Source organism: Carya illinoinensis, chromosome 10, assembly GCF_018687715.1.
Source record: "Carya illinoinensis cultivar Pawnee chromosome 10, C.illinoinensisPawnee_v1, whole genome shotgun sequence".
Taxonomy (NCBI): Eukaryota; Viridiplantae; Streptophyta; class Magnoliopsida; order Fagales; family Juglandaceae; genus Carya; species Carya illinoinensis.
The window spans coordinates 23,257,410-23,268,536 of NC_056761.1; the positions used below are offsets into that span (position 1 = coordinate 23,257,410).

The following is an 11,127-nucleotide window of genomic DNA, read 5'->3' on the forward strand; positions in this document are numbered from 1 at the left end:
CATCCCCCTCTAACTTAAAAAATGATATTTAAGATTTTAATTTTGGAACGTGCAAATCTTGCATTTTCTTTGAAAAAAAGAAGAAGATAAATTTGAGATTTATTTAAAAGATTATATTTTTAATTTTAAAACTCGTTTTTAACAAAAAAAAATATGTGAAATTTATACATTCTAAAATATACTTCGCATTACTCATATAAAAGTTTTGTGAAAATTTTCTTAAAAATAAGTTTAAAGATACCAATGAGAATGCACTTGCATTTGTTAGGTTATTTATTACATGCTGGTATATTATATATAATTTATTATAAATATTATAAAATCAAAAGATATAAATATATTTGATACAAGCTATTATATCCACGTCTGGCTTGCCTCCTGTATATTTAATGAATAAATATGTTTGATGAATATTTAATGAATAAATATGCAAGCCAAACCCTTATATTTAATGAATAAATATGTTTAATGAATAAATATTTAGAGGGGATGAAATGTGTTGGACATGTGAGAGATGAAAGTTATTAGGTGGTTGGTTACTAACAAACAATCATGACCATTAATTCTTTAATATGAGATTGTAATGTTCTTTTGGCACATGATACAAGCCAAACCCCAATAAATATTATGAGTTTGCATGAAAATGTGAAGTTTACCTATGCTACGCAATGAGCCAATTCAAAGTTAGCCCCTTTTCACGAACCTCGATGAATTACAAAGATATGCTTGTGAATAAGACTATGGATGCTATGCTGATATGGATTGTTGTTGGATGGATGAGATGTTGTGAAAATCATAGGTATGCCATGTAATGTTTAGATCATGTATACCATGCCTATGCTATGTTATGTTGTGTATGACTCATGTTAATATATCATGTTTAATGTTATGCTATGCACAAAAGTATGTGCCATGCCAGGTAAATTCACGAAGTCCAACATGTTCTCACGCATTATAAAAGTTAGTAAACACATGAATGACAAGCAAACTTTAAGATTGATCTTATGTTATGGGTGGACGTGCAAGCCATGGACTCAAGCGTGGTGTTATGATACGTTAGACGATGCCACGGACTCAAGCATGGTTTACCATATGCTATGTAATAACACAGACTCAAGCTTGTTTCATTACATATTATGATACGTTAGATGGTGCCACGGATTCAGGCGTGGTTTAACCATATGCTTATTTAACCATATGCTATGTGATAAGATAGACCCAATCGTGTTTTACTACATGTTATGATATGTTAGACGGTACCACGAACTCAAGCGTGGTTTAACCATATGCTATGTGATAACACAAACCCAAGCATGTTTCATTATATGTTATGATACGTTAGACGGTGCCACAGATGCAAGCTTGGTTTAACCATATGCTATGTGATAACACTGACCCAAGCATCTTTTACTACATGTAACGATATGTTAGATGGTGCCACAGATCCAAACATGGTTTTCCCTATGTTATGATATGTTTTATACGGTCAACGACAATTGGACTAATGCACACATGTTATGATGGCCGCTAAGTAAATGAAAAACAAGATGAATAAGTTATGTATGAATGATAGGAAATGCATGTAATAAGTCATTCATGCATCCACGTTATATATATTGTCATGATTATGTTTGATTCTGCTTATGTTACTAACGAATGATATATATGTTATATGAATGTGTCACGGTGTATGTAAGTTTTCAAAATTAAGCCTTATGTAAAACTAAGTTAACAATATGATGTGCCAAGTCTTCGACTCATTTGCTTGTTTCTCTATTTTTATGTTTTAACGTCCTCAATGACAATTTCGTGTATACAGAGAAGGATTGTTAGGAGTACGATAAATTTCTAGAGACTTAGTATATGATTTAGACATTAAGCAGTGTTTGTATCACATAGAACTAGCTTATATAATTTCTTTTACGTTTCAGCTTTTATGTTATGAGAGACTGTCATGCTAGATAAGTTTTAAGATCCAATAGATGAGATATTTTTATAAGATTGAATCTCTTTACCAGGTGTTATGTTACAAATATACGTAATATTCCTGACCTATGAGAAGGGGTGTTACATTATACAAACAAATTAACGTGAAAATCGTCAATCATCAATATTATGGGTGCATTAGAATTAAAAACAAAACTGATAAATCAGAGTGTAACTATATCATAAGAGCAATATTCACAAAATTAATCATAAAAACCATTACTTTAGCAACTTCACACTTACAAGAATTATATATTGAATAATGTTAAGAGGCTTCCCTCATGAGGTTACCACCATCAGATCAAATTCACAACCACAGCACGCTCGTGCCAGTTTCCGACTCCTATTCCACTAATCTCTTAACTAAGACATTCCCCAATGAAACGCTCCATCTAAATCATTTGTAGAAGTTCCTGGACAATTTCAGACATTGATGGCCTGAATTCTGGCTCTCGCTGCAAAAGGACAATTTGTAAGGTAAGAGTACTTGTAGCTCTAGATAAGTACGCAAGTCGTGTAAATTCAACCCTTAATTGGGAGGAAAACAATGTCTGAAACTCAAGATGCTTTAAAAAACATTGGCAGTACCGAGCTGCAAGCCGAGGGCTTGTGCACCACCGGGATTAGTCGAAATACTGTTCTTGGACACCCAGTGTCAATAAAAAAAAGACATTTACAGTGAAAATATTTTGATTTTGTGCACCAAGGGATATGAACTTTTCATGCCAAAAAACTGAGAAAAACAGTTACAGCAAATCAAAAGGTGGGGAAGGGTAAATAGTGCCAAATGGTCTTATCCAAAACTTTGAAATTTCCTGAAACACCAACAAAATTCCCTCACCTGTACACATGAGGAAATGATATCCGCAAGGCGTGATAATGATCTTATGGGATATGCCCCCTTTAGCGAAGGATCAACCATCCTTGCTAATGCATCAATATCATGAAGCTGAGGAATTGCCCACCTAACCAAAAATTGCTCCCCTCGAGGCAATGACCTAGACATTATTTTTTAATGAGAAGAGAGTTTTAGCTTATACGAATTAATTCACATAGGTGATGGATAAGTTCTGTCATATCCATGCTCAAGCCATGCAATTACGAAAGATCAGCACATAATATGTGCATTTGCTCTAACAGGGCTGCTAACCTGTCATATGCCTTCCTCCCTGTGAGGAGTTCTAACATTACAACGCCAAAGCTATAGACATCACTCTGATAAGTATAGCTTCCTGAGTCAAATTCCGGGGCATCATAACCATATGCAATGAGAAGTCGCCCAGACAACTGAAAGTAAATGCACCAACGTCAGCTACCCGTTATCTATAGTTAAAACATAAATTAATTTTCTAAACTTAATTTTCTGTCAATCCTAACACAATAAACATTTCATAGGTTTTGCGCTAAGCTCCTGTGCAATTTTCAGCTCAGTTTAACTGGTTAGTTTTACAGTTTCTTAAAACTTACTCACAACATTGATGCATGTAAATGAATGACAGAATGAGGATGAATTATAATTAGGGGTGTAATCAGTCCAGTTGATCAGTCTTGGAGGAAAATTTCGGACAGGACTTATTTTTTCAGTCCACCGTACAGACTGGACCAATAAGGCCAGAATAAGATGGATTATTGTTGTGAATATGTCTTTGTTTTTCCTAATGGGATCTCTTCAATAACTCAAAAGGTGCCTTCAATAGGAGCTGGAGGCGCATTGATACACCATGGCCCATGACAGTAGTATCAGGAGAGTGAGGTTGAGATGAAAGTGGGCTATGATGGTTGTATCAGATACAGAGAGAGCGAGATCAAGATCAAGAGTACCAAAATAACCCATTGGTAATAGTAAAAATTTTCACCCACAGCATTAACATAGGCAATCTTGACAAACCACATGAATCCAATGTCTCTTTATTTTGTGCCTTTTGTTTTCTTTTTTGTGATTGGGAGTGTGGTTGAACAACAAAGATCAAACCGAGATGAGCTTGGCATTGAAAATATCTACCGTTGGGAGCCATAGATTGAAAGGCTATACAGCTCCACATACAAGGGCCAAGAGTGTCAACTCGGTCAACTCGTTCCTGTCCTCAAGACCAACATTGGAATCCCCAATTGATTTCTTTTCTCAAGTTCTATCCCCAAGTTACAGTCCTAATAAATCCAATACAATCTAGCAAATTCATATTTCTTTCACATCTTTGCCGCATGATTTTCCATTTCATGAAAATCATTGAACTTGTTCAATTGCATTCCATTAATTTTGGCAGATATATAAGCATAAATTGTAATCAGTCTGAACAGACATTCATCCACATTAGTCAGTCACAAAATAATGAATGATTTTAAGCCAACAGGATTTGAATATCATACACCAAAATTACCTTGCTTGCTGAATCAGATGATAGTAGAGGAGCCAAACCACAATCTGAGACACGTACTTCAAGCTTGTTATCAAGGAGAAGATTGGCAGACTTGAAATTTCCGTGAAAAATGGATGGCTGACAAATCTCATGCATATACCTTCCACAAAAGAGATGGAAATCAGTTTCTAATTTACCAAGCATGGATGGCAGAAGATATCCTTGCATGTGTGTCTTATCCCCAAGAAAGGTGCCAGCCCTTCTAGAGATCCCCCAGGACATCAGTAAAAGAGACAACAAAGAAACCTGTTTTTCACCTCCAAGCGTAACTTGAGCATCTATATAAGCCACTAACAAATTCCTTTAGATAAATTAAGTTAGGTACTTTTATCTCATTTATGAGTCAGTTGTTCAACTTACTCTAGGGCTCTTGCAGCCCCAAGTGCCACTTGGATGCGTGTTTTCCATGAAAGTCTCTTGTGAATCTCATTGTCCATATGCAGTGCATCATGAAGTGCCCCATTTCGACAATACTCATACACAAGTAGTTGCTGCCCATGTTCAGCACAGTAACCCACAAGCTCCACAATATTAGCATGCCGAATTTTAGAGATGCTAGAAACTAGCTCCAAAAAGTCCTCATCACTCTGCTGCTTGGAAACTTTAGTATCCAGTTTCTTGATTGCCAGTAGCTATAACAAACCAAAAAGTGCAATGTGTTAGGCCCTCAATTTATATAACACCACCCATGAGTTATTTTCTATTTTTTTTTTTTTTGTGTTTTTTTGGGGTGGGGGGGGGGGGGGGGGGGGGGTGGTGGGCTGGAAGGTCGTCAGTCCAAGATATTATTAATTTGATAAGTCCCAGAAATATTTGAATCTTGGTTTGTCTACCCAAGAAACTGCAAACTTGGGGAAAGAGAGGTGGTCTGTTTTCTTTTTTGCAGGGGGTTGGCACCTTGGAGACATTTGTTTTCACACTTAGAGGTGAATATATAATAGCTAGGGCAATCAAAACTAATTTACTTAGAAGATGGAGAAGAAGAAGAAGAATATACTAACAAAATCAAAAAGTGGCTCGAAGTATGCACCCAAGTATTGAAGCATCCCCCATACCAACCCACAAAGGAACCTCCATATAAAAATTGAAAGAAAAGGAAAAAGATAACAATAACAGACACTTTTCTCTTCAAATAGGTAATAATAAACACACATCAAACTGTCTAAAGTAGAACGCACACCAAGTTGAGAAGCCTCACAATCTAACGGCCACATGGTCATCCCAGCAAATCAGTTCAATTTAAACTAAAGGAATCTTACCTTTCCACCAGGGAGCTCAGCCCTATAAACACTACCAAGCATGCCTTCACCAATAAAATTTTCAGGAGAAAAGCTATTTGTATGCTGCTGTAGCCATGCCACTGTGAAAACTTCTACAGAACTTGTGTTCAGACCCTTAGACCGATGTCTACTTGTAGTTACTTCAACAGACACCATTGGTTTTGCATTCACTTCCTCAGAAAGAAAGAATGGAGGAGGAGGTGGTGGCGGCAAGAAATCCAAATCCATACTGGTCATGTCTATATCGTGATCGTTCTTAGGTATTGAAACTGCAGATGCTTTTTTCACATCTAACTCTTGTCTACTTTGAAGCTTTGGAACTACAACCTTTCTTTCATTGTCTACTGCATACCTATCTGGTGGCTGAACAACTGTCTCTCTTGGAGCTGTTAAAAATGTCCAAAAGACCAAATTTCAAGAAAAACAGACTGTAAGAGATGGAAATTTTAACAAGTTCGAAAATTGAGAATGGACAATAACTACCTTTCTCCATTTGATCATTCTGCTGGACCGAAGGTCCGTACTTAGGCTTTTCTCTAGAGGCCTTATAGGCACCTAAATCATGCCTCTCAGAATTTTTCTTTTTCCCTTGCCTTCCTTTTAAGCATCTCAACATACAAAGACACAGCATACATGCAACAAGTATCAAAGCCCCTAAAACAGAAATCCAAGTGACCCTCTTGGCTGTGAAAAACTTCCCATCTCCTGTAGGGCTCACGATATCTGTGATAGAAGGTCCATTTGTTGGTAGCCCTGGGGCTTTTGCAGAGTATGGTGCTGCTGCAAGGGGAGGTGCTGCAGTTGGAGCTGATGGAATAACTGTGGTATTGAATGGATTTCCCTCTTTTCTGCACAATAAATGCTTTGGTTATCAATAAAAGGAATGAAGTAAAAACCTTAGCAATATAAATATGCTGTGAAGCAGTGGGCACAAAAATTTAAGACATACCATTGGAATTTAATACAGAAAAACGAGGATATCTCGTAGCTATAGTTCTACTACAAGATTAGGTTCCTATTATGTAACCATAGATGTCAAAATGCTAACATAATCCGAGTTTTGCAATAAAAAATTGGTCATAAGATGGGATACTCCTGAGCTACTAATTAGAATATGATCTTAAATAGAATATTAGGCATTCTGTGCTTTACAAAGCACTAGGTAAGTAAAACATTATCATGCCAAACTAGTTTAATGCCAAAAAGAAGAGAAAGGGGGAAAAGAAATAAAAAATGAAGCATCAAGTTGTTTTGAATTTTCCTTGCTCTTCAAACACAAAAGATTCATTTTTTCTCTAAATAATCCCATGTACTGATATTATAGGTTCATCAACGTAATCTGCCCGATGTCATTATTTCCCAGGTTTAGAGTACATGACACGACCAAATCCATGCTAAAAGGCAGATACATGCTCTTAATGTGGTAGAAAATATATTAATACAGACAAATGAAAAAGTACATCCCCTGGATTTACCTGAAATGTGGGATACTCAGCAATTTTGCAGGTATAGGTCCAGAGAATGCATTGTTCTGTATGTTCCTATACAAAAAGCAAGAAAAAATTATGAGTTGCAGAAGGCAGCTCATATTTCCTCATGGCAACCTATGATACAAGACCAAATCCTAGAAAAGTAAATTTCCAAGAAGCAATGTTATGCTTTTTTTTTTTAAAAAAAAAAAAAAATTAGACTAAGAAAGAAAGGTACAGATCCTGAAGGGGAAGATCCTGTAAAACATCAAGTGTCCCACAAAGTTTATTGTTTTGTAAGTGCCTGCAATAAGTGTATACAATTATTGGAATTATGATGGATCGTAGCTTTACAAGAAAAAATGTACATATTTTTAGATAATCACCCACAATGTGGTAAGAGATGACAAATTTTCCAATGAGGGAGGCAAACGGCCACTTAAGTTGTTGCTCGACAAATCTCTGCACCCACCACAACATTTGGTCACAACCATTAAAATAGAAAGTAAGACGAAGATACAGCTATGTGAAATAAAAGAAAATAAGCCTACAATTTCATCAAACCAGTAAGCTGTTGAAAGGCATCTGGTATTCCTCCATATAGAAAGTTATTTTTTAATGACCTGATGGGAAAAAGAAATGGACTTTAGGTGAAGAAACAGCAAGAAACAAATAAGAGCTCCACTATAATACAATAAGACACCATTTCTTTCAAACCAAAATGATTTCTAGAAACTATTTTGTGTTTTCTTTGAAAGCTCTGAAATATAAAAATCAATGGAAAACATTTTCTGGTCAACTGAAAATTGCAGCCTGTGTGCGGAAAATGGCTTACACTTTAAGCAAAGTGTAAGTCTTTTTGGGGAATGCAGCTCCATCTGCCACTTGCACCACCTCCTTCCCACTCTTCTACTTCCCCAGTCTTCCTCATCTACATTACTGCCACCACCTTCATCCCTCACTCTACCATCACCTCCCCCTTCGCCTTTCATGGGGAATGCAGCTCCATCAGCCACTTGCACCACCTCCTTCCCACTCTTCTACTTCCCCAGTCTTCCTCATCTACATTACTGCCACCACCTTCATCCCTCACTCTACCATCACCTCCCCCTTCCCCTTTCATGGGTTTATTTTATTTTCATCACATCCCACAATCAACTCCTCACTCATCCACACTACAATCGCTGGATCTCCTCCCTTCACCCTCCTTACTCTCTTAACTGCAGCCACCACCTCCCTACCTACCACACTCTTCCCACACCATTATCATCTCCTCCTTGCCCCCTCTCTCCCAACTGCATCAAACAACCACCTGCAGCCTCTGATCCACCATCCCCCAACGTTTGATTCATTGTCTCAAGTTCTAGGTCTATCACATTCTTAGCTCAAGGTCATTGGCATCATTGGTTTTTGTTGATTTTTACACAGAAATCTCTGATGTAACGAACATTGGAAAATAATTTTCAGAGTCTTAACCAAACAATAGAAAATAAATTTTCTTTTTCTAAAATTATTTGTACTGGAAACCCTTCCCTTGGAAAATCTTTAACATGGAAACGAATGGAGTCTTGATATGAGCAGATTTCAGCCAAAACTTACAAGTCCATCAATTGACTTGAGAAGGACAAAGTGTCGGGGATGCTTCCGGTGAAGTTGTTTCCCGAAAGAGAACTAAACAAGTAAGATAAAATAAAAGACTCAGATAACGTGAAATAGAATATTTAGAAACATAACAGAACAAAAAAGTAGTTAGCTAAATCAAGCCCTCTCATGGATATGACAGTGAATGAGGTTTAAACATACAAGTTCCTGATGGTAAAGGGCAAAATTGATGGAATTGTCCCGCCAATATGGTTGTTGCTCAAGTCTCTGCTCCATGATGTACAACAAATCTTTATAAGATTCCAGATATTTAAACGGTTGAAAAAATGCAAGTAGTAATGCAACTTGATGCTTCCTTTTCAATATGCTCTCACATGTTATAGGTTGCGTTTAAACCATTAATTCTACTCTTTCATCACTTGAGAATCACAAAGTCAAATTTTTTTGATCGGTAAATAAGGATTTATTGATAATAGGCGAAGCCAAGGGTACATGGGACATATGCAAGAACAAAGTTAAATATCAGCCTAAATTAGCCATTCAGTCTTCATATGAAACGACAGCTAACTGTTGACCAAATAGGTTTCCCTGGACTGTCAAGATGTGGTGAAATAGCCAGAACAATAAAAAATAAAATCAGTTCTTGAGGCGCATACGAATTAAATTCAGAAAAGTGATAGTAATGACTATAGATGATATCAAACTCCCCCGAATGATAACTGCATGCATATATTAAGTAGGAAATCCCAGAATAAATAAGCACAACACATACATTGCTAAGATAGATCCAAAATCTCCCAAGTTATCGCCCAACTCTCCTCCCAAATTTAAGCCGCTAAGCCGTCTGTCAACCGAAACAACTCAGAAGATCAAAAACAGGAATGAAAAACTAGCAGATAGTAACTCAAAAGTGGGATAATCAGCATACAGTTCTGTTACGTTTGAGAAGACACACTGAACACCTTCCCAGTTATCCCCGCACGGGTCTCCTCCAACAAGAAGCCACCCAAGTAGTGGCGGGTACCCAAGAGACACATATAAGCTATTGATTGCCATAACTGGAAAAGAAGCGTACACAACAGGATAAGTAATATACAACCTTTATTTCACAATACTAGCCCTTAATTTCATGGCCAAGAAAGCAGAAGAAACAAAAAAGAAAATTTCAGAACCAACTATATTAAAATTTTATCTATGAAGGGAGGAAAGTAGTTTGACAGATATGTTAAGAACTCAGCTAAATTCTCATTTCTCTTATTACTAGTAAAAAATAGTTAAATTCTCATTAGGATATTTCTAAGAACTAAAAATTACTAAGGAAAACATCCAGTTATGAACAGACGGTCTTTAACATATACTAGCAGCATTGCACATTTTGTTTAATCCATCAATGAATCAAAAGAAATGCTAGACAAAGAAACCACTTTCAAGCATTCTCCTCCTGCTTTCACGGTAACCAAACAGAACACTGTGACAGAAACATAGGAAACGTAAACTCTTTACTTTACCATCTATAGGGTCAGTGAGCCCGAAACAAAAGTTCGCCGTTAGAATCAACATCAGCCCAATACAGACCCCCACGCCAAAACTACGGTTGAAGCAACCCATTTCCTCAGCAGAACTTGCTTAAAAATCCTAGCTTTCTTTTCTTTCCTTTCTTCTCTCTCCTCTTAGGGCTTCTGTCATGAATCAACGAGAAAATTCCTTAGCCATCAAAACCCAAGGCAAACAATACATCAAACTGGAAGTAAGAAGTGACGAATAAACTCCTCAAGGCCTGAGAAAAACACGATCTCTTCTACACCAAGAAAGCTGAACTCAATATGTCTAGAAAAGAGAAAAAAAGAAAAAAAGAAAAAGAAAGAAAAGGACTGAGAGACCAACGTTAGAAAATACTGTAGCCGAGATGGGAAAGACGAAAGGAAAGAAAACGAAGGATTTTATGGCCGTAATATCTGCTAGAGAGCAGGAGCAGGAGACGAAATTGTTGAAGTTGGAAAAAAACTCGGGCTTCGCTGTAAGCATCAAACACAACGTTATTCTCTCTGAGGAGAAGTGAGACTGTTTAGCGTTCAGAAAGCCGTACTGGGACCCTCACGTGTCTATCCTTTTCACTTTCCAGAGAATGATTTCCCAAAACAAAACAAACAAAAAAAAGAAGTAGAAAGAGAAAGACGGTTCTCAAAAACAAAACTACGAGGTGGTTTGGTGGCTCCGGGCTCCAACGTTCGATTTGGGAACGTCGCCTCCAACACTAAAAGACCGCTTTATTTTTGTTTAATTCATAAATATAAATAAAAAAAATATAAAATATAAAATATAAAATTCATAAATGATCTTATTTTAATTTTTCAGTTAATTTTGTTTGATAAT

The 11,127-nt window shown here is 36.8% G+C and overlaps 1 protein-coding gene across 4 annotated transcripts; it reads right to left on the reverse strand.

Moving 5' to 3' along the window:
- Positions 1 to 2,143: 2,143 nt before the first annotated feature.
- Positions 2,144 to 10,895, reverse strand: LOC122279809 (protein STRUBBELIG-RECEPTOR FAMILY 3-like). 4 transcript variants are annotated; one of them, XM_043090651.1, is made up of 17 exons: positions 10,639 to 10,893; positions 10,263 to 10,430; positions 9,683 to 9,812; positions 9,527 to 9,598; positions 8,956 to 9,021; positions 8,752 to 8,823; positions 7,704 to 7,775; positions 7,543 to 7,614; positions 7,391 to 7,456; positions 7,159 to 7,224; positions 6,167 to 6,531; positions 5,663 to 6,069; positions 4,764 to 5,035; positions 4,365 to 4,503; positions 3,137 to 3,273; positions 2,828 to 2,984; positions 2,144 to 2,441 (listed from the first exon to the last, which is right to left on the reverse strand). In XM_043090651.1, the coding sequence occupies exons 2-17, from the start codon at positions 10,360 to 10,362 to the stop codon at positions 2,379 to 2,381; spliced, it is 2,256 nt and encodes a 751-aa protein (XP_042946585.1). In that variant the 5' UTR covers positions 10,363 to 10,430; positions 10,639 to 10,893; the 3' UTR covers positions 2,144 to 2,378. The 4 variants fall into 4 exon arrangements, with proteins under 4 accessions (XP_042946585.1, XP_042946583.1, XP_042946587.1 ...); XM_043090649.1 differs by having other exon boundaries at positions 10,263 to 10,433; XM_043090653.1 differs by lacking the exon at positions 8,956 to 9,021 and having other exon boundaries at positions 10,263 to 10,433; positions 10,639 to 10,895.
- Positions 10,896 to 11,127: the final 232 nt, after the last annotated feature.

What these genes read in the sequence shown, in the direction of transcription:
- LOC122279809 (XM_043090651.1), bottom strand. Translation starts at nt 10,362, where the DNA reads ATGGGTTGCTTCAACCGTAGTTTTGGCGTGGGGGTCTGTATTGGGCTG. An exon ending in TTCTCAAACGTAACAGAACT is followed by an intron (nt 9,599 to 9,682) that starts GTATGCTGATTA and finishes TTCGGTTGACAG; the next exon opens with ACGGCTTAGCGGCTTAAATT. An exon ending in GGGAGGAAGGCATATGACAG is followed by an intron (nt 2,985 to 3,136) that starts GTTAGCAGCCCT and finishes AATAATGTCTAG; the next exon opens with GTCATTGCCTCGAGGGGAGC.